We start from the raw sequence: 22801 nt of genomic DNA, 5'->3' as shown, positions 1-22801 counted from the left end.
TACCCTCAAAATTCACTGCCCCATGCAAGTCCACATCAAGCAGCACTCCTGCTTCTCATTTCCACATCAAGACACACTGGTCCACACCTTTCTACACCAACCCCATACCCGTATCTTTGTGTCTGTTCACCCCTTCCTGGGAGAATTGCATTTTCTTGCAATCCTGCTGTCACTCAAAATATTATTTACTTGCAGATGAATCGATTAGCGCATAAAATATGGAGGAAACTCAATGCCGGATCAAACAAAAAAAGATATCTGACATTTTCACCTTGGCTTTCTGGAAGCTGGTATAAGCAGGCTTCCACTCTTTGTGAGATAAGGTAGGCCTAACAATTACTTGATATGTTGGAAAAAAGAAACTGGCGGACAAACTGATAATGATTACTTATTTGGAACTACAGCAGAACACAAATACATAGAAACATCTGCCCAAAAGCACAGCTGAGAAAACAGAATTTAAATCTGTTATTAAAGCTGTCCACTATCAGGAAAGGAAGATGTAAAGGAGGTATGACAGAAGAAAGTGAAGAAGAGCAAGTCAGATTATTAAGATTGCTGCCTCACCGTAAATGAACGAGACTGAATGTAATCCAGTCACAGCGAATTAATCATTTAAGGGTTACTGGCAAGGTCTTAGATTGGCAAAGTCACTGATAGCTGACAGGTCATCAAGATGCTGAGTTTTTACAGCTGCTTGTTCCACATTAGCATGAGACAAGTTAATCTTTCAGCACTCCCGGTGGCACTCAGGTAGCACAGCGAGCACTAAAGGAGCAGCTTCGATAGTCAGTGTTGCTCACGCTCCACTAGCTGATGCTAATTAGCGTCACACATTAAACCAATCACCTACCGCCTGCCGCACCTGACACACAAACCATCATTTGATATCAGGACAGAGGGCAGGATGTAAAAAAGATATTAATGTGGTGTGAAACATGGGTCTCAACACATGAACTGAGTGAATGTGCACCAGTTTACAGACAGCTCTTGTCTTTCCTCTGCTCTTATCTGATGTCCTCAGATGTAATCTCGATAGAGAACTGGCAAGCTAGATGGCTAATTTCCTGAATGGGAAGCCTCAATATATCCAAGTGGAAAACACAGTGTCAGAGTGATTCCATCACCAGCCTCCCCACAGGGAAGGGTACTAGCATCTTAATTCTGGTCTGGGAATACAAGGTTTGGCTAAATTTACTACATGTAAACAACTCAGCAGTCTGACTTGGGAATTGCACTCTTAAAAAGGGTCTGCTGTTCACTAGTGCTACATTCTGTCTGGCTTACTTTGTGACTGACTTGGAAAGTGCAGTGATACAGCAGCTTGCAGCTGTCTTCTTTTACTACCAAAACATGCCATAATTTGTCTGGACCAACCACGTTATCCTATGTATCCATTAAACATGATGGATTCAGAGCTCTGATATAACAGGGGTAGGACCAGTGTTGCTAACTCCTCAGTAAGGAAAATCGCTATTGGCTGTCCTAAAAGTCGCTAGAAGTCGCAAAATGACATCATCACCTAATTTGCATAATTGGTCATGCTAATGTAATTGTAACCTATGTTGTTGGAGAGAGAAATAACATCGTGGAAGAGACATAAAGTGAGTAAAAAACGTCCTAAATGCATTTAGAGTTTATTTAGAACTACAAATTAAATTTATTTTAGCAATTATTGTTTTTTTTAATGTCACAATTCCAACCCTGCTCCTTTACCCGGGCTTGGACCGGCAAAAGTGAGGCACTCTGGTGGAGTTACTTTGTGTGTGTGTGTGTTTATAAGTAGTTTTAAACCTTGTGATCCACAAAACAGCATAACAGTAAAAGAGTAAAAGAAGAACTGACTGCGTTACAGCACCCGCTGCTTGTTGAGAGTAAAAGCGATATGCGCTTTCACGTCTTTTTCTAGGGGGTCTGAAAACTCGCTAAATATAGCGACCAAGTCGCTAAGTTGGCAACACTGGGTAGGACTAGTCCATATAAGTGGTTACTGAAAGTATTAGAATTAGGATTAATATAATCATATCTAAACCTGTAAAGTAGTGAAGTTACTTTATATATTCAGTTGTTTGGCTCAGTAGCTGAAATTTTATTCTACTGCCAGTCTGTTATCCTGTCACCCTGACAGGTCTTCAACAGGGTGGACAGAAAAGGTGGATGAGGCCTTTTTGTACATTGAACTGTCATTTCAATCATATGTATATATATACATACATACATACATATATATATATATATATATATATATATATATATATATATATATATATATATATATATATACATACATACATATATATACATATATATATATACACATATATATATATATATATATATGTATATATATATATATATATATATACACACACACACATATATATATATATATATATATATATATATATATATATATATATATATATATATATATATTCTCATTCAAACCTGGTAGTTTAGAAGTTTTTCTTCTTCTTCTTTTTTTTAATCTGTGACCATCTCCGATATGGCTTGGTATTACTTCTAGAGCCATTGCCTTTAAAGATATAGGATTACCATGTCCAACTTCTTTATAGTGAACTGCCATTGGATAATGTGAATAGCAGTCATTTCTTTCTTTGAACGTTATCTTTGTTCTTATTCCAGGCAATACATAAAAAAGGAAGTGTTGCAGTTTGCAAAATGTTTCATTTTGTATGTCCTATTAGAGACATACAACAAGGGAAAATTTCCAGTGGGTTTCTGGACTAAAGCTGATTTGGGTGGCAAAATAACTGCGATACAGTTTATCTTTCAGTGTAGGTGCTCTTCTTGGGACGAAAAACGGGAGATCAGAAAAAAGTTCCAGTAATGAAGTGTAACTCTGAGCAAATTTGTGGCATTATCCGAAGCAATTGGAATATATTACAAACTGTTGCTGTAGGTGGTGATAAAACAGGTATTTGAATTTTGTGGCTGTTCTTACTTTTTTACACAGAAGATTTATCCTATCCATAGATTTGCTTTTGAGAAGCAAAGTTTCCAAAGCTTTAGGCTTATATCTATGCTCAACAAACGCAACTTTATATCGACAGCCTTTGAGTCAAACTCAGTGCTTTGACTGAAGATGTGTCAGAGACGTTGTTTAAACAGGATGTTGTTGATCAGGTGAAAAGGTTGAATGTCGGCATGAAGAATAGTATTGTGATCTGTATTGTTTCAGAATATTATGGAAAATAGCTTTCCAGAAGATCTTATTGTGACTGATTTTGTTTTAATTCCAAAGAGTTCCACACAATCTCCAGTAGCATTAAGGTACTTTTGCAGAACGGTAACAACTTATCAATATTCAGGTATATCTCCCAATAACATGTGATTTTGTCTCGATATGGATTAGAGGAACATTTCTTCCCACAAAACCAAGAAACAACTGGGACTTTTTGTAGCACCAACAGCTGTACCTCGTTCTTGTCAAAAGAATTTGATTTCAAAGAAAAAGACAATGTTATTTAACATCTCTTTTATTAACTTAAAAAAAATAATTAGGCAGATTGTCTTGGGGTTATAGGTTTAAACCAATATGACCTTTGAAGTTTGGGAATTGTTTAAAGTGGTATTTTAAGGATTATGGTGATACCATGCTTTAAGATGCAAAGTCCTGCAAAATGTAAATAAATCCACCTTAGTATGGGAGCAAAACTTAAGCAAATAGACAGTGATGACACACTTTCCTTTGGGAAAAGCATACCTGAGATATTCATCACTACATCTTGTCTTGTCTGGTAATCCGCCTGGGTTGTGATTAAGATTGTCATTTTTTTGCTATCCCTTTGTGGAGCGCATAAAATGAAAATGAGGGGATATTAAAAAAATTTTTTTTTGTCTGCATTCATGCTGTCGTTGCTGGTGTGTTTATCTTCACTGTTACTAGTGAGATTAAAGGATAGCAACATATCTTTGACCTCTCCTTTAAGGAACGCCTTTCCTTTTGTCACCAGGAGTAAACCTTTCCTTCCTGGTAATCAGCTAAATCATGCTTGATCCTATGTACTCGAGATATTTTCTAAGTGCAGTAGCAAAGGTTTCCATATTTTGTTCAATATATTAATGCCGGTGGCTTATATAAATATTACTGTTTGTTACTGCACATGGTGGATCAAATTAGATCTCATATCACTTCTTTGTATATTTTATTGCATTTTGTTGGGTTTTTTGTTTCTTCCCTTTCCTTTTTTACTTGTTCTTTTACCTTTTCCCCCCTTTTGGGACAGAGGTATTGTTATGATTTTAGGTTTGATATTTAAACTCGACTAATTGTGTGGCAGACCCTGATTAAGACTTTTTAGTGGATACGGGTAGGTAATTTTTTTCCCTTGTTGTATTGTCCCAGCTATTTCAATACATTTACAAAATATTTTTATCATTCTAATCAGCTGAGTTGCTCAGGAATCTTTCTGCTTTGATTGAGTTGTTTTATCCTTCCACATATCCCAAATTGCAAAGCTCATTTAGAGTTTACTATTTAAGCCACTTTGCAGCCCTCCTCTACCAAGGCTCATTCCTTCATAATGTATCTGACTTAATCAGCATGATAACAAATGATATCAACGATATCAATTTGATATAATTTTTTTTTCTCAACCAAACTGACAAAAAAAGGAAAATCTCATGTTAAGGAACAAGGAATCTTTTTAGAGAAATATACACACGGTGTAATCAATTACAAGTGGATCTTTGAAATTATAGTTAGCATTGTGTCTGTGTAGATTCTCAGTCATCCAAGTCATGTTAATCTAGGAAGGTTGGAAAGTAAAGCAACTGGATTTCTGTAAGATGAAGCTTCTCGGATGAGAGGTGAAATGTCTTCAAGAAACTTAAAGAAGTGCAGTTTCTTTTATACAACTACTGACACAGTGGTTATTTAGAGATTAATTTAGCTCATGACCCATAAAAACCAACATTTTAAACTAGGTTGAAAACATGTTTATTTCTGATGTTAAGATGCTGTAATTTGATATTATAAACACTTTTTAGACACTTTTTTGACACAAAATTAAATCTTCAAAATTCAGATTTTTTTTTTGTAACTCCTAATTTTTTAATTTGTTGTTTGATGGTCATTTTTATTGGTTAGATGTTATAATTTCTTGATTCACTCAACTCCATCTCCTAAAAATCACCTTTAATTCAGTTCAATTCAATTCAACAGTATTTACATACAAATAGATTGAACTTAACTGAATTAATCCAATGATTCCCTGTGAGCAAGCACTTGGTGATGGTGGGGAAGAAAAACTCCCTTTAAAACGGAAGAATCCTCGGGCAGAACCAGGCTCAGGGAGTTCATTGTCCACACCAGTTGGAGGTGTGGACAATGAAGCCAAGAAAAAAATCTATATACAACTAATATAATGTAATATGTGTTTATTTTTATTTTATTTTATATTTACCTTTTTCTCTGACATGTTCTAACGTTGGAGATCATCTTGTTTGATAATGCTGGCCTCTTTTTCTTGAACTGACTCGTGTGCAGTGGCGGAGCGGGGGGAGGGGGGGGGTGGCTTTGTTTTTTCGGAAGCCCGGGGTCTTTTGGAGTGTAATTTGTTTCATAGTTAGATGCCTGACTGACAACTGTATAAAAGAGGCAGACAGAGGAGAACTGAAGTTTGACCAGGTACCAAAGCAAATCATTCGTACTGTACAAATAATGTAAATATGACGGTGTATCACAAAAGATTGATATGAAACTGATCACTTGACCCATTACGTTACTTGCTCTTCGAGTGAATCAACAAATGGCGAAATGAAAAGCCGAACAACAACAATGCTGTTTCTTTAGAGTCTTAGCTTACATGTGTTTATTTCATATTTTCAGTTGTTACCCTCCACCGCTAAATAAAGCACTCTAAATCGGTTTCAGTAATGTACTGATATACAAGAGATCTAAGAAAAAACTCTGGTAGATGTTATTTTATATATTATGCTTTGTATGTTGTTCAGTATATTTATATGCAAAACAAGAGGAATTTCAATACACAGCAGTATATTCACAGTTGAAACCAGATATTTACATACACTTTAGGGAAAAAACATAAAAACATTTTTTTTTTACTGTACAACATCAATTTAGAGTAAACTTGTTTTGTTTTAGATAAATGAATATTGAAATATCTTTTGAATTAGTTAAATGTCAGAATAAAAAGATAGAGCTGTCTATTTTTTATCACTTTCATCAAATTTAGGAGTACATATACACTAAGTTTATTGTTAATTAATAAGAAAACTGCAGACGATTCCATTCTGAGCTTAAGAAGCTTCTGATAGGTTAGTAGAGTCCATGTGAATAAATTGGTGGCACACCTGTGGATGCATATAAAACACCCCCAAAACACAGAGCCTGTTTCTTTGACATGAGAAAATCAAGAGATATCAACCAAAACACCAGGAAAAGAATTGTGGAGCTCCATAAGTGTGGCTGAATTTTGAATACAATTTGGTGCCATTTACAATTAAGAAATACAGACAATTTATCTCTCTACTCTTAAATTTGACAAATGTGTTTTTTATATTTATCAATCTAAAAAAATAAACATTTAGTCTGATTTGATGTTACAATTAAAAAAGTGTATCTGTTTTTATCTGAAGAGTGTGTAAATGTCTGGTTTCAACTGTATATTTGATGATGTTGGTGTTTGGCTTGATTGTCAGCATAAAGAGGGAGAGAGAGGAACAGAGAGGGAGAGAGAGGAACAGAGAGGGAGAGAGAGAGGAACAGAGAGGGAGAGAGAGGAACAGAGAGGGAGAGAGAGAGGAACAGAGAGGGAGAGAGAGGAACAGAGAGGGAGAGAGAGGAACAGAGAGGGAGAGAGAGAGGAACAGAGAGGGAGAGAGAGGAACAGAGAAGGACAAGGAGAGGAGAATGAGGACAGAACAGAGAGGGAACAAGAGCCAGGTGAGACACACATGTTAGTCAGATGGTTGTTTGATGGTTGTTTGCCAAAACTCATCAGAACATGTATCTAGTACCTAGTGTATCTTTGCTATTTTTCAAATTCTATATTTATTAAGTTATGTAGGTTTTTTTGCACAACAAGGCTAAATAATTATATAAACTTTTCTGAATCTAAATAGTGTACTTTGGTAGAATTAAAAAATAATTGTAGTGCAGGTCTATGGTGATTTTGAGTGTTTTGATTCTGGTTCTGTCTTGGTTAAGTCCTAAAGTAGTCCTGTTTTAATTCCCGATCAGTTCTGGGTCTGGTTGAATTGGGGTTTAGTCCCTGTGTCTTGATACAGCCCTGATTTTGTTCTGCCTTGCTGCTTAACTAAAAAAAGAGTTTAAGATGTCCTGCATATGTGATATATATTTTTTCCTATATGAAGCTATTCTTTTTTGAAAAAACTGAAAGCACAGCCTAATAAATCTCTCATTCACCCCTCCCCCCAATCCCACATGCATACTACCCTTTAGGGCTAAGCCCCGGGTGTATAAAATGTCTGGCTCCGCCTCTGCTCGTGTGCTGTCTCATTTTGGGCCTGAGGATTTTCTAATTCCATAGGCAGTATTTATTGGCTTGAGAAAACTACGGGACAATGAATTATTTCACAAGCTTGTTAGCCAGTTGAACTCTGTGCCAAGCTCTTCTGTAGACCAAAACATAATGTTAGCTTCCTCATTTTCTGGTTCAATACTTAATGACATGGTATGGGGAAAAATAATGCAAGAGTCTTGTCTTATCTTATTTAGATGGTTATTTAAAGACATAACAGAATTAATTAGAACATTTAATAGTTCTAGGTTGAGCTGTGTCACTACCAATAGAAAGCCTATTTAGAGCAATCAGACATTAAGTCTTGAGTAAACTACTTCACAAGCAGCACACGTCTTCCTATGTCTTCACAACATTAAAAGTGATAATAAATGCCAGACTGCGTTGTTTCTTGCCCATCTATTCTTTAATACCTCCAGAAACATCTGCTGTTAAGCTATGATTGTGCATGATTTAGGGTAGATCAGCTGCTGTTAGATGGCATCGGCTTCTCATTTTCTTTAACTTTTTGCACATTGCAATTTTTCTACCCTATGCCAGCAAAGACAACGACAAGCAGCAATCAGCAGCTTCTGCCCACTCTGCTGTGTACAAGCTGTAGGAGGTGATCTAATCTTAGATTTAAAAATATAGGCCTCAGGGTGAGCTGGCTAATATTCCATAGAAGAGATCATATGATCAAAGGGTTCATCCAGCATGCCTGTGGAATATGAGTGCAGTCAGCTCAAAGGCACCAGGTCAGCTAACAGCCACATAGCGGCTACATGTGTGATACTGCGTCTACTTGGCGTCCTTGATTTTATAATGAGCCAGTTTGGGTAGGTAAATTTATTCATAGCTGGTGGGTGGACCACATTATTGACATTGCAAGCAATGCAAATGACTGTAGCTCAAGCCTCATGGACATGAGGGACAAATGTTGAATTTTAACACATATTACAGGGCTTTACCAACGACAGAGAAGAGGCTCTTTGAACAGTTATTGCAGGAAATATCTGTTGAAAGAAAAATAGCTACTGCTAATTCTGCATCTGTTCCTCTTCTGCTTTCACAGATAGAGACATGTATTAAGCTTATTTAGGAACAAAAAAAAAACTTTTGTATTTCTATTCATTTAATTGTATCAGGGACATTTTGGATAATTAATGCTAGACTATTTTTCATTTTGCAACAGTAAAGCAAAATGTGAAAATAAATCAATGTTGCTACTCTCAATTTTTTTTAAAACAACCAGAAACATACAAATATAGGAAAGTAACAATGGCAGCAATATTTTCACCATCTCTAGCAACAGTTAGCAAGACATAAAAAATATGACATAAAACATCACAGATAAACAGCAAAGCTCCTTTTAAAAGTAAAAGAAAAACGTTTTTTAAAGAATTGCGGTCAGAATCATAATGTTGAGCCCTTTGGGATTATTGTTGGGCTGCCCAGCAGCGTAGATGGATCAGTTCTGGACAGTGACCATGTGACCAGTGGGTGAAGCAGAGCAGATCGGGAGGCCATCCATGGTGGAGGCAGAGTGGGTGGAGGTTGACAGAGATGAAGAAGACCCTTAGGCCACAGCACTGGAGACTGATGGCGGCATCAACAATCCTCCGGTGACAGGGTTGGAGGCTGGCAACAAAGACGCGACCCTTCAGGAGGCTGTGGAGACAGAGACGGAGATCCTTAGGCAGCTTGGCTGGAGGCCGATGTTGGTGGAGATGGAGACCATTGAGCATCTCCGCTGCAAGCTGATGGCAGTGGAGACGGAGACCCTCCATTGGCTTGGCTAGTGGTCAGCATCAGGTGAGACAGAGATCCATGGGCGGCTTGGCTGGAGGCTGACGGCAGTGAGATGGAGACCCTTGGGCAGAGTAGGTCCAGGACCAAGCAGGGTCAGGCAGTGCAGTGACAACTGAGTCAGGCAGAGCAGGACCAGATGGCAGAGTGTAGACCCCTTTCAAAGCAGGACCAGACAGTGCAGGCTGTTGCTGCAAAGGGCACACGGCAGGTTCAGACTGTCCTTCTGACTCAGGCAGACAGGGACCCAGTGGCTTGGGTTTAGCTCCCTCTGACTCTGCCGGCAGCCTGGGAGCTGCGGCAAGCAGAGGTGTGGGGCTACTAGAGGCTTGGTTGGCTCGGCTGGGCACCCAGCTGACACTGGACCCCCAATGTCTTTAAATCAGAGCAGCCTCCAGAGTTGGCTGAGCCCTCGAACTCAGTCACTGGGAAGGCCCTGGGCAGATTTTTAGTCTTTGGGGAAATCAGTTTAGCACCATGAGAAACGGTCTCAATGGATGTTTGCTTCGCAGCAAAGAAAGCAGCTCTAGAAGGTGTCAGAGCAGATGCACAGTAAACGGCCTCTGACTCAGCTGGCAGAGCCACATTATGAATAGCCAAAATATTTAACTCAACTTCTTTACTATAGGTTCGATGCAAAACAGAAATCTCAGCTTTGGTTGACTCAAGAGTTAAACAGTCAGGGAGGACAGACAGATCAAGAAAAAAAATCACACTCAGTCTTTGGGCTGATTGTTTCAAAAACACAAGCTTCATTTTGATTAATTGAATCAGAAACAAAAACTTACAGTTTTACTTTAATCCTAAATTCATGTCAGTTTTTCAGTTTACAAAATTAGAAAATTATCACACATGGAATGTTCTACCAGGTTGAAGTGCGTGTAGAGGCCCGTGGCATAAGGCCCCCGTTTCTCTGAAGTGATGTGACTGAAATTAGTTTATTGCGTGAATTGAATCTGAGGTGATTCTGAGGACGAGCTGGCAAGGAGATTGTAAAGAGATTATTGAGACACCAAAAAGGCAAAAAATATAGGCAGTTATGGAGCATATCTCTCAGGGTGGTTAGTTAGAGCAGTGATTCTTGAGATAAGGGACAAAACATGTCCGGCAGATAAAACCCAATTTTGTGGTTAAAAATATGCATACAAGTGTTAACCCAACTGCCTAAAAGACAAAACAAGGCAATGTTTATACAACAAAACTATGATTTTGCATTTTTTAAACGTTACAATATATTACCAGTACCTGAAAAATCCATTGTCCAGAAGCAGGTGTGATAATATTAAAATACAGAAAAAAAATTAAAAGTAATGTAGAATTAAACATCATGGCTCTCGTCACTAAGTATTTAAGTCAATACCTTATATAATATCAAAATATGCAATTGAAAATTTATTTTTAAATATTTTTTAAGTGAGTTTTTGTCAACACCATCAGATTTTTTTAAAAGTACAAAAAAATCAGGAATTATTGTGGGTAGCTTACACTCTGAGGACCCCTTTACCACTTCCTGTTTGATACACATGCCATGAGGCCACTGCTGTGATATTTTTTTTTGTTTTTATTTCATTTATTGCATACCTTTCTGATAAAACTCTGTGTCACAACCATAGTGTGTCAACACCAAAGTCGATGTAATCCAAGATTTAATTTTTTTTTTTTTTGTAAAAACAGCCTCATTTAGGTAGATTGTAGAGGCCATAAGCAAATGATGAAAGACAAGATGGCTTCTGTCAGAAAAACATGTGTTATGAGAGAAAGTAGGTTATTTTGTCAACACCATCAGATGTCAACACCATCAGGATTTTTGTCTGACGGTGTTGACCCTTTTTCTAATGGTTTTGACAAATGCCACAAAAGTGTGCTATTCACCATTTATATTAAGTTATTTTTTACTAATATTTAGTCATATGACTTAAATATTAGTAAAAAATAACTTGATATAGTACTGTAGAACCAAAGTATAAAAACCTTAAGTCAGTGATTAAATTGATTGGAAGACTGACTACAGCTGAAGTGAGCAGCTGTTATTCAAACATCAACAAAATATCTTACAACTAATGAACTTACCATATAGCACTTCAAAAATTTTAAGCCCTCGAAATTCCCGCTTTCCATGGCGCCCAACGAAGTTATATTGCCTGGAAAGAGCATTGTCCATAATGAAGGCCATCATTCTTCTGGTGGCTTCATCAACAGTGCTCCCTCCGATCTCTGCCACAACAGCAACCTTAGGACACGCAAGGACAATAATTTTACTGACAGTAGTACCATCAGTCACACCTAAAAGAAAACCTGCACAGCTACACAGTAATTAGGCTTAATAATTTTGATGCTGTTTGACTGAGAAAGAGTTAAGTATCAAAGTCAAACACTGTCTGATGTAAATGCAAAGAGCTAAATGATCCACCAAAAGTAATATCTTAAGGTTTGGCGTGGCACAACTTGTAAAGTACAACTTATTTTATTTTCAAAAACAGCAACTTTTGTGGAGCTCACCTTCCTCTACTTCATTGCACTGACCATGTTTGAACAAACACCAACTTTCCTTGATCATAACTGCTAGCATAAAACGCAGATTGAGGCATTAATCAATGACTATTGTTATTACATCATTATTATTTACCACTTCTTTCAGGAAGACAGGGTCTATCAGTTTTTGCTCCAATGCTTCCACGTCTGCGACTGTCCGGAGAGGAAAAACAGCAGCCTCGGGTAATACTGCGGCAACTGGTCCATCACGTTGTTTGAGGAGAGACTGTAGCATTCGACTGTGGATCCTCTGAGTCTCCTTAATGTCTTCCAGGAGGGTTAGAACACGTACAAACATGCTCGTATTGGTGGCTTGTAGAAGTTGTCTTGGAACTGGTTGTGAAACCACAGGTGAAGGAGTTGAGGGTGGTGGTAGCTGAACAAATGGATGAGTGATGTTCAGGTGGGGAGTTTCACTTGAATGTCTATTCTCCATTGCTGATCGTGATGAGGTCTCTGGCTGTTCCGCAGCGTTGTCCCAATCCTCATCCGAGCTTGACTGGATCACTGGCCTTAAAATGGGGCGATCGTGGCTCAAGAGTTGGGAGTTCGCCTTGTAATCGGAAGGTTGCCGGTTCGAGCCCCGGCTTGGTCAGTCTCGGTCGTTGTGTCCTTGGGCAAGACACTTCACCCGTTGCCTACTGGTGGTGGTCAGAGGGCCCGGTGGCGCCAGTGTCCGGCAGCCTCGCCTCTGTCAGTGCGCCCCAGGGTGGCTGTGGCTACAATGTAGCTTGCCATCACCAGTGTGTGAATGGGTGGATGACTGGATATGTAAAGCGCTTTGGGGTCCTTAGGGACTAGTAAGGCACTATATAAATACAGGCCATTTACCATTTACCATTTAAAATGAATTTAAAAAAATATTTAAAAACCCCACAAACAATTTAGTTACTGGTTAGTCCTACAAACTAAAAACATTAATGTATAGTCCGGCACCAAAAGGAGTCTAAAACTGATTTTTAAAAGTCAAAAAGTTACAAAGTGCTATTTTAAGATCATATCTAAATCTGGTGAGCAGCAATGGTCTGCTAAAGACACTGTCAATTTGTTTTTGTTTTTCGTATAATCACCACAATAAATTTTTGCTTTTAAGACGTTTTTAAGAAACATAATTACCTCCTTTTCCGCTTCCCTTTTCCCAATCTGCTTCCAGAATCCGACTCAGTCTGCAGATCAGAGGTTGCTTTAGACCTCCGCAGTTTCACCCTGGCATTTTCATAGTTTTCTGTAAATTTTTTGACATACATCAACAAAATGTTGTTAGTGAAATTACAGGGAAATTTTTTGTTCTGTCTTTAATGACAAAATATTTGGTAGAAATAAACAAAAATGCTTCTTACCAGCTTTCCCCAAGGTGCGAACTCTGTACTGTGACCAGTTTGCATCTGGAGTAACTCCATCCTTTACAGCCTTATTGATATTGACTCTCCCTGGTGGCCAGAAACAAGAATCCTCCGCTGGTCCTGTAAACCACTTGCAAGGAATTATGGATACACCTCCACAATCCAGAAAATCAACAACTGCAAATGGTAGCATGCTGGTGAGAAAGCAAAAATAAGCCAACTTGTACAGCAGTGGCAATGCCACATATCCAGACTTCAGTGGCAAAAGCACCATTTTCTGTTTTAATTCATCAAGTAATACAAGATGCATTTTTTTAGACAGATTTGAAACAAAGTAAATTCCAAGGCATGTTGAGTCCAATGGATAGCTGAAAAAGGCATTACAGTTTTCAAAGACCTGACACAGTGCAATCCTGTAAAATGTTTGCCACAATAAGAATTTTTCCCCCTACATTGAAACAGTTATCTCCCATGGAGCAAGAAACATATGTCTGTCCATCAGTGTATTTTCTGTACTGCTTAAAAGTTCCAAGATCACTTGTTATTGGTCCAGAGTTATGAGGCTGTTTAAGAGGAGAGGGAACAGACATCCTCTCTTTTCTTTTTTTCTGAATACTTTGCGTCTCATAGACGCGCTTGACAATTTGTTCCACAGGTTTATGAGGCCTCCGCACAATCTTTTTCAGTTTACCCAGGAAGGTTTCAAATGGGAAGCAGGAAATACTGTCCAAAGGTCCAAACTTTCGCGCATCTTCAGCTAGGTGTATTAAATTATGTACATTATAACCAACAAATTCAAGACCATAAATCAAACCAAAATCTTTTACTAACTGCTTTAAAACATCCTCTGCATAATCACAGTTATCAATATACAAATCAGGACTTAGAAGAATTCTTATAGATACAGAAAAAAGTATAAAGTATCTATACATTTGGCTTGGTATATTATTAAATAAAACAACTGGGCCTGTGTAGAGCAAAAATTGTCTCAATTCAGTTGCTTTCCACATGCTAATTTCAAGGAGAGATCTTGGTTTCCTTGCAAAAGGTTTAGGCAAATATTGCCTGACAGAAACCATGAATGCTGAAATCACGGTTAGAATTTGCATAGACTGTCTGCATTGTCGGGGACCTTTTAACCAAAGATAAATAAGCTTTCGCATTGCCCCCAGACACACAATGTGCATATAGTCCAGCACAAAACCTGAGACTAGTCCCACACCCAACTCATTCAGAGGTGACACCCCAACCTGATGCTCTTTGTAGGCCATAGCACGAAAAGTCTCATCAGTCCTTTGCTCAGCAGAAATTTCAGGATAACACAATCTCCTATTCACATACATGCCCTTTTGAGTGCACCGCTCACACGCATAATAGCCAGTGTGTCCCATCACACATTTAAGAAAAGCACGAGCAGGTGCATCACAAATGAATGCATCTGGAGCAGCAATACTGAAATGGACACAATTATACTGAACTCCATCTTGTATAATTCCCCTTACATCTTGTACAAAGTCATTCAAGTACTCCTGTACATTAGAAGGTTTGGTTGTACCTAAGTATAACCAGTGTTGGGGAGTAACGGAATACATGTACTGCCGTTACGTATTTAAAATACAAAATATGAGTAACTGTATTCCGTTACAGTTACCGTTTAAAAAGGTGGTATTCAGAATACAGTTACTTTGTTGAAATAAATGGATTACACAGCGGAACTTCCCTGTTTCATATTGTGGCGGGTCAGGACTGTTTGGGTTTTGTTTGACAGCTACGTTCTGTTGTTCCAGGCGGCAGCGTTACGGTTGCCATGGTTACAGGGTGCCGCTCTCTCTCTGCATGTTTCCTGGGTGAGAGAGGCCTTGTTGTTGTTGTTGTTGTGCTAAGCTAATAGGCAGAATGCTACCGGTATAGCGCTAAAGAATGTAGCATTATAGGCAGCATAGTCCGTGCTGCAGGGAGAATGGACTGCCATACCCGTTATGTGTCTGTGAGCGAGGGAGGGAGAAAAAGGAAAAGTATGAGCTGTCATGAGCAAAAACGGGAGCTGGAAGCATGTAAATATAATAATAACCACTGCAGCCAAGAAGAGTGCCTGACGAGCCCAGTTGTAAGTAAGCTATTAAGAATCGACTGTACACCGTGTTTGTGTTTTCCTCCAAAAACAATAAGCTCCGTTGGAGCAGCCTTTCAACGCCTCTCTCTGTCTCTCACTAGCAAAGTTGACCCAGACAACAAAGTATTAGCCAGAGGTCCCTTTACTAAGGTTCGGAGCCTCGGACCTTCAGTAACAGTAATAAACCACAGCAATAGTACATTCATGTAGTTGTAAACAGCATGATAATATATTAAGTAATCCAAAGTATTCAGAATACGTTACTCTCATTCAGTAACGTAACGGAATACGTTACAGAATACATTTCGGGGCATGTATTCTGTATTCTGTAATGGAATACATTTTAAAAGTAACCTTCCCAACACTGAGTATAACCCGATCACAAAAACATCACAATTTGGGTAGAATCTCCTTGATTCTACCCAGAATAGGCCACAGACTAACATTGTTGCTGCGGAATAAAGGTAGACCATCAACATTAATTCTAAGTGTTAGATTGTTTGTTAGTTTCTTTAAATCAAAATCTAAAAGCTCCAATGCTGCAACAATTGAATTCTTTAAACCAAAATGGTAGTATGATCCCCCAGCCACATTTATCACATTACATTTGCGGGCAGTTGACATCAATGTTCGAGCATCTAGTGGTACATTAAGACCTTTCTGTCTAAGAATTTTAAGAAGGGCAGACAAAGCATTATGTGACACATTGTATTCTGCAGCCCACTCTGCAAGTCCTTTTGTATCATCTGGTGTGTCTGAAAAAGCATCAGAATCAAAACAGTCATCGTCCAGATCAAATTCATTAAACTCAGACACCCCACTTTCAGAGTCTTCAGGAAACACGTCAAAGTCCAAAGCATCATAAAAAATGTCTGCAGATTGTTCATTTTGTGAACTGACTCCAGCATGTTCATCGCAATCATGATACTCTTCCACAAGGGGTTTATTCTCAAAAGAATCTGAGCAAAAAATTAAGTCCTGATGATGATCTGACTCATTCTGCTGTGAAACGAGACGTAAATGTTCAACAACTTTCGCAGCTATTTTTCTTCTCTTTGTCCTCCCCACTTGGAACCCCCATAGCCCAAACGTATAAAAAGGATAAAATGTAGTATTTTTCTGTCACCTGGGTAACAGCTTGGATAGGTTACACTAACTACATCAACAGGCCCTTACTCAGAAATATTATTGGGGCCTGACAACTATCCAAAGCACATTTACATGTTATTAATCATGGTTAATAAGGCCATTTTCTTAAATTTCATTCACTTTAGCATTTGGCTGTCACTTGTGTATCAGAAATATAGGAACAATAATCTTCTGGTGGGGATTTGTGCTGTTGGTCCTTCAGTTTAGCTTTAGATATTTAGAATGTCAATGTGGGAAAAGATCTACTTCTATATAATAAGCTCTAGTACATCAATCTTTATTATTTTCAGCTCATGATTTATTTCCATTTTTCACTAAAGCAGCCTTTGAACTATGCACAGCACCTGCACCTGAGTTTTTCCTTCCCATTGTCACCAAAGTGCTTGCTCATAGGGGGGTCATATGATTGTTGGATTTTTCTCTGTATGTATTATTGTAGGGTCTACCTTACAATATAAAGCACCTTGAGGCAACTGTTGTTGTGATTTAGTGCCGTATAAATAAAACTGAATTGAATTGAACCATCTCACAAGCTTACTCACAATTAGGGGTAGGTTTCAATAACCGATTTTCTGATTAAAATCGATTTTAGTTTGAATTAAGTGATATGGATTCATTAAAATCCTGAATTGACTTTTAAATTTAAATGTATTTTGCCAGAAATGCCAGAATCTCAGAAAGACCCAAACGCAGATTTTTCTATGCGTTTGGGCCTTTCCTCCACACGTAAATGGCGTTTTGGGTCACTGAAAACAGAGATTTTTAAAAACTCCTGCCAGGGTGGAGATTTTCGAAAACTCAGTTTTTGCATTTAAGTATGGATGAGGAAAACAGAGATTTAGTCACGCAACGTCAAAGGTGTGTGCCGTTTTTTGACGTCACGCTGTGCGCCACGTTATTGTTTACATGAGATTAATTTCTACAATAAATAAATACTGTTGCTGTTAATCTTACCATCTGCAGTTTTTACACGCTTACATATACACATGCAGTTACTGTCCCTCCATTTAGAAAGACAGAGGCGTCAGAGTGAACTTCTACATTGAACACAGACGCTCTCACAACCCAAAATCCCGACATCAGTTTTGAATAAATGTTTTTTTTTTTTTTAATTAAACTACTTATGCTGTATGCATTTTGTTCATTCCTAAGTTGCGGGTCTACATCAGCCAAAATATTGTCTTTAGTTAATAACATTTGAAATGATGAAGGCACTTGAAAAGTAACACAAAATTAGCTGCCTTTTCATTAAAATACGAAAACTTTTCAGAAGTACTTCAAGTTTTGTGAGGGCACAAAACCCTGTTTATTCTTTCCCTCCTAGGCTTCTAGACTTCTGATTGGCCAACATTTAGTTTTTAGCGTTTACATGTGGACCGAGATATTTGTTCAAAACTGCACGTGTGGACTGGATTTCTTTTGTTTGTTTGTTTTTAAAGAAAAAGGTAAAATCTCTTTTTTCAAAAATACCCCTGTACGTGTGGACATAGCTTAAAACTCACAAAACTATTTCAACAACCACCAAACAGCTAAAACAGTAAATGAGAGCAGATAAACGGATTTTGCACAAAGATGTAAACATGTCATGTCAGCTTTTTCGCCGAGGGCAGGTACACTGACACTCCGTCAGGGCTGAAAGCCGACAGCTCACTAATTCTGATGCTGCAGGTTTCATCACTCTCCAACCAAAATTAACTGAACCAGCAGCAAAAGAAGATCCAAACTACGCTTCATATTTGATAAATACTGTCATTAATTCCCTCTTGCTGTCTTTTTTTCACCACGATTTAAAAAAAATAAATAAAAAAATCACATTTCCTGCACAGCTCTCTCGTAGTGTACTTCGAGAAAAGTTTCCCCATCTGAAATCTGTTTTCCACATTATTCCCTTGCTTATTATACATCAGTGTACGGTAGGGCTGGGTATCGTCACTGATTTCTAGAATCGATTCAATTCCGATTCACAAGGTCCAGAATCGATTCGATCCACGATTCGATTTAATTCGATTCGATTCACTTCGATTTGAATATGGGAAATTTTGACAGTCAGAAATATTATAATTCAGATTAGTACATTTACATATTTTTGTATCTATAAAAAGGAAGCTGACACACGCAAGACTTCATCAAAGGTGTAAGCATCACAGCAGATGCCTTTGTGTCAAAGTAGCTGAAGATAAAACACAGAAACACATGAAGGTGATTTTTCCTGGCCTGGGATTTTATAAAAATATTCTGCAGTACATCAAAAACGAAAGAAAACCATTAATCAACATATGAACATTACCTCTGAAGTTACAGTGGTTTTATTAGAGACACTAAGCATTTTGCATAATTTTAAAAAGTTAAAAAAAAAAAAAAGTCGGCCGATAGCGCTGTAAACAAAGGTAGACTTGTGCGTAACAAGCAAGCGAATAATGCAGAAAACCATACAGAGAGAGAGAGGGGGAGAGAGAGAGAGAGAGAGCTGTGCATCGTGGTCGAAGCAAAACAGTAAAAGTAAGAGTGAATACATGACGATGTTTATGTGAAGCGTAGTTTGGATCTTCTTTTGCTGCTGGTTCGGTCAATATTGTTTGGAGAGACATCAAACTAACAGCTTTAGAATCAGCGCATAAAGGGCGTGAACACAAAGTTCGGACCCGCCGACAGATCAGAATCAGCGGGCTGTCGGCTTTCAGCCCCGACTGTGAGAAAGGCGACATCTAACTGATTCTGATCCGCGGGCTGCGCTGTGTGTTTAAGTCTTTGTGCAGAATCCGTGTTCCTGCCCTCATTTACTGTTTTAGCTGTTTGGTGGTTGTTGAAATTTTGTGAGATTTCACCAGAGATTCTGGCATTTCGGGCAAAATAAATTTGTATTAAAAAATCGATTCAGGATTTTAATGAATTGATTTTACGTAATCCAAGCCAGAATCGATTTTAATCGATAAATCGATTATAAAAACCCACCCCTAGTGTACGGTTGTGCTTAGCGCTGTTGTCAGTTGTTTTTTGTGCCAAATTATGCCAAATTGCAAAAAACACAGCTTGTTCTCTAATAAAACCTCTAATAAAACCTCTGTAACTTTGCTCTGCTTTACTTCAGCAGCATCAGGTAATGTTCATATATTGATTCATGGTTTTCTTCAGTTTTTGTTCAACTGCAGAATATTTCTAAGGCTATCTGATTTAAAAAGCCACTCCAGGAAAATATCCTTTTTTTCTGTGTTTTATCCTCCGTTACTTTGGCATAAAGACATCTGCTGTGATGCTTACACCAGCCTTAAAAGCTGTTGTATTACAATAAAAGACCCTGATATTGCTTTATAAAGTAACAATTCTAATTGTTACAAACTCAAAAAAAGATTCCTACTAGTATATTTCTGGCATGCATCAAATTTTAAATAGAAATTAATTTTGAAATATACACTGCTTCTTATGTCAAAGTCTGCAAAAATAAAGAAATAAATAAACCACACATAACCCTTGCTACTATTCACTCCACTGTCCAACAGCAAAATCAAACCAATATACAGATATTAATAACATATTAATGTAATAGTGTGACTATGCAATTTATAAGTAGCCATAGTCATAATCAAAACAACAAACATCTGAAGTTTTGAGATAATTGCAAACCCTCCTGGCCAATAACCACACAAGCTGTCCATGCAGGAAGGCTGATAAAGGAGCATGCACAAAATTCAAACAAATTTAAGCCATAATGAAACAAATTAAAATAACAGTGAGCATGCACAAATCAGGCATCAGACAAACACTTAAAGATCACAGATCTTTAGAACCACATCCAAAGAGCAATTGCTTTTCTTTTTTATAAATAAATAAATGTGTAGATTCTAGCTAAATATACATTACAAAAAGGAAAAAAGGAGGGCCACAGCAATCATAGTAAAAGGAGTTGGCACTGTGGCCCTAACAAGACCGATCATTTCTGCTTAAATAATCAGTTTCCCTCATGTACAGAGCTTGCACCACAGTAAGAGGCAGATTCTAGAGTCAGTACAGTATTTCTGATTTAGTTCTCACTAAAACAACTACACATATAAAGTTGCATACTAAAGTGTGTATAAAAAAAACCCAAACAAATCAAGAACACCTATATTTTTTTTGCTTTTTCTGGAAAAATGAGAACAATGGCAAGAAAAATTATGATGATGTCTTCTACAGAAATAGAGTGCTCACTGATCTGCCTCTCTGACTGCTGTGCATGCTCCTGACACAGGGGCAAAAGCTGGGGACCAGTTGCTCATGGCCATGGCCTACCCTCCTCACTTAGCTGTGAGGAATGAAGCTAATAAAGACAACACCAAAGCAATTTTGGTTGCTCTGATAGTGAAAATACCCTCCCATATTCCTCCTAAAAATTTAGAACTTCGTTAAATTGGTCTAATACCATCCTTTATTAATACTAATCATAGAGAAAAACCAAGATAATGTTTAAGTACAACTTGATGTTAAGTACACGCAGTCATTAATTTTGGTGCTAGTTAAGCAGTATACAGGACACCAGACAGTGCTTTCAAACTGTGAAAATAGGCTAAATCCAACATTACGTAAAAATTTCAACTAGCTTAGCCTTGCTTGAATGCTAGGAAAAAGTTCGCCAGCACTTGTGCCATACATTACTTGGCAGCATCATAACTTTGTAAACATTTCATTTATACTTAGGGATTCAAATTAAGTCAAAATGTTCTTACCTTTAGTGCAGAAAATAAGTCCGTAGCTCAAAGATGCACTTAATCCAAAAATTGCCAGCTTAACTGTCAGCTTCGTCGAAGGGCGGGAAATTACGGAAGCGTAGAGCTGCCACCCAGGCAAAAGAAAAATACAAGTGTATCATGTTATAACGTGAAAAGTTTATTGTTCTAACAAGATACTTTTCCTGTTTGTACAATATACTATCATGTTTGTACAATATACTTTTCACGTTTGAACAACATAATATCACGTTATTACAATATACATAATTATCACGTTCGTACAATATATTTATATTGTACGAACGTGATAATTATAGTGATAATTATATTGTACGAACGTGATAATTATATTGTACGAATGTGATAATTATATTGTACGAACGTGATAATTATGTATATTGTACGAACGTGATATTATGTTGTTCAAACATGAAAGGTATATTGTACAAACATGATAGTATATTGTACAAACAGGAAAAGTATCTTGTTAGAACAATAAACTTTTCACGTTATAACGTGATACACTTGTATTTTTCTTTTGCCTGGGTGGCAGCTCTACGCTTCCGTAGGAAATGAAGAATGTTCCAGAATGGGGGGGAAGGGTTTGAGAAAACCTCGTGATATTTCATGAAATAACTCGAGATTTCGAAAAGCACTCTTACATGGAGTGAAATTTTTTTTTTCCCACTCAAATGTAAAACCATTTATTTTATTTTATTAAGCGTCTTACAATTTTAAGTCACATCTGTTCTTTGTGTTTCCCTTATATTAATATATTTTATATGTATGTTTTGTTATTAATTAAATATACATATGCTTCCTCTGGCATAATTCATTATCAGTTATTTCATCTTAATTCATGTTTATACTTACACATGACTAATAATTATACTTAACTAAGGTCGTTAAACTCAGTTGCCTGTTCATGCAATTTCCCATATGTTACCCATATGGTGCCCATAGAACATAGCCCATCTGGGCTGGCTCAGGTGGGTTCTACTTGGCTAGCCCAGGTGGGTCCCAGATTGGATGCATATTGTAAGCCCATCCCCACTTGGAACCCCCATAGCCCATGTAGGGCCCACATACTGGTGTTTACTGGGATATTACTTCTTGTGTATTTTACTGATATTTCTGCTTCACAGATGTGTCAAATATTATCAAATTTGCCTTATCTTGAATCTCATTGTTTATGTATACATTATTAATCCTGTAGGAAAATGCTTAGTCCTCTGCATTTAATCCATTCACTCAGTGATGCAGTGGGCAGCTACCAATCCAGGATAGCCTCTGTTCGTTGGATGCCCAACCTTTCGATCATGTGGCATCTACTGAGCTAGCTGTGCCCCGAGAGCTGTTCTTTAAGTGATGATGTATGAATCCTGCTTCCGGGCCCAAACTACTCTGTGTTTATTAAGCCTATTGTGCTGTTAAAATGTTTTAATGCTTTTTATCTTGTTCGATTACATCTGAACAAGCCCCTAAAAACAGCCAGTGATCACTGTCAGCCTAACCATCGGGAACCCTCACGTTAACTTTTATCAAGTGGAAAAAAGTTAGCATTCATCCTCCAGCTTCACTGTGTTTATGTTATGCTAACATAGCTGTGTCGCTAGCGATCACGTAGCACATCACTATATACCA

The 22801-nt window shown here is 37.8% G+C and overlaps 2 protein-coding genes and 1 long non-coding RNA gene across 4 annotated transcripts in view; all 3 read right to left on the bottom strand.

Moving 5' to 3' along the window:
* LOC146492049 (uncharacterized) overlaps window positions 1-22801 on the bottom strand; it is a 505246-nt gene that overhangs the window by 202642 nt on the left and 279803 nt on the right. The window lies entirely within an intron of this gene.
* Window positions 10864-21483, bottom strand: LOC146492053 (uncharacterized). 2 transcript variants are annotated; one of them, XM_085152066.1, is made up of 5 exons: window positions 21155-21483; window positions 13190-13386; window positions 12966-13074; window positions 11944-12361; window positions 10864-11547 (listed from the first exon to the last, which is right to left on the bottom strand). In XM_085152066.1, exons 2-5 carry the CDS (start codon window positions 13383-13385, stop codon window positions 11356-11358), a joined length of 915 nt encoding a protein of 304 aa, XP_085008192.1. In that variant the 5' UTR covers window position 13386; window positions 21155-21483; the 3' UTR covers window positions 10864-11355. The 2 variants fall into 2 exon arrangements, with proteins under 2 accessions (XP_085008192.1, XP_085008191.1); XM_085152065.1 differs by lacking the exon at window positions 21155-21483 and having other exon boundaries at window positions 13190-13502.
* On the bottom strand, window positions 13562-15111 carry LOC146492054 (uncharacterized). The gene has a single exon (XM_085152064.1). The coding sequence runs from the start codon at window positions 14782-14784 to the stop codon at window positions 13582-13584; it is 1203 nt and encodes a 400-aa protein (XP_085008190.1). The 5' UTR covers window positions 14785-15111; the 3' UTR covers window positions 13562-13581.

This window comes from Neolamprologus multifasciatus, chromosome 23, assembly GCF_963576455.1.
Source record: "Neolamprologus multifasciatus chromosome 23, fNeoMul1.2, whole genome shotgun sequence".
NCBI classification, from domain to species: domain Eukaryota; kingdom Metazoa; phylum Chordata; class Actinopteri; order Cichliformes; family Cichlidae; genus Neolamprologus; species Neolamprologus multifasciatus.
Note: the sequence above shows the minus strand (reverse complement) of the source record. Positions and strands in the feature narration are given on the sequence as shown.

What these genes read in the sequence shown, in the direction of transcription:
- LOC146492054 (XM_085152064.1), bottom strand. Translation starts at nt 14,784, where the DNA reads ATGTATTCCGTTACTCCCCAACACTGGTTATACTTAGGTACAACCAAA.
- LOC146492053 (XM_085152065.1), bottom strand. Translation starts at nt 13,502, where the DNA reads ATGCATCTTGTATTACTTGATGAATTAAAACAGAAAATGGTGCTTTTG. An exon ending in TCGCACCTTGGGGAAAGCTG is followed by an intron (nt 13,075 to 13,189) that starts GTAAGAAGCATT and finishes AAAAATTTACAG; the next exon opens with AAAACTATGAAAATGCCAGG. An exon ending in AAAGGGAAGCGGAAAAGGAG is followed by an intron (nt 12,362 to 12,965) that starts GTAATTATGTTT and finishes CCCCATTTTAAG; the next exon opens with GCCAGTGATCCAGTCAAGCT.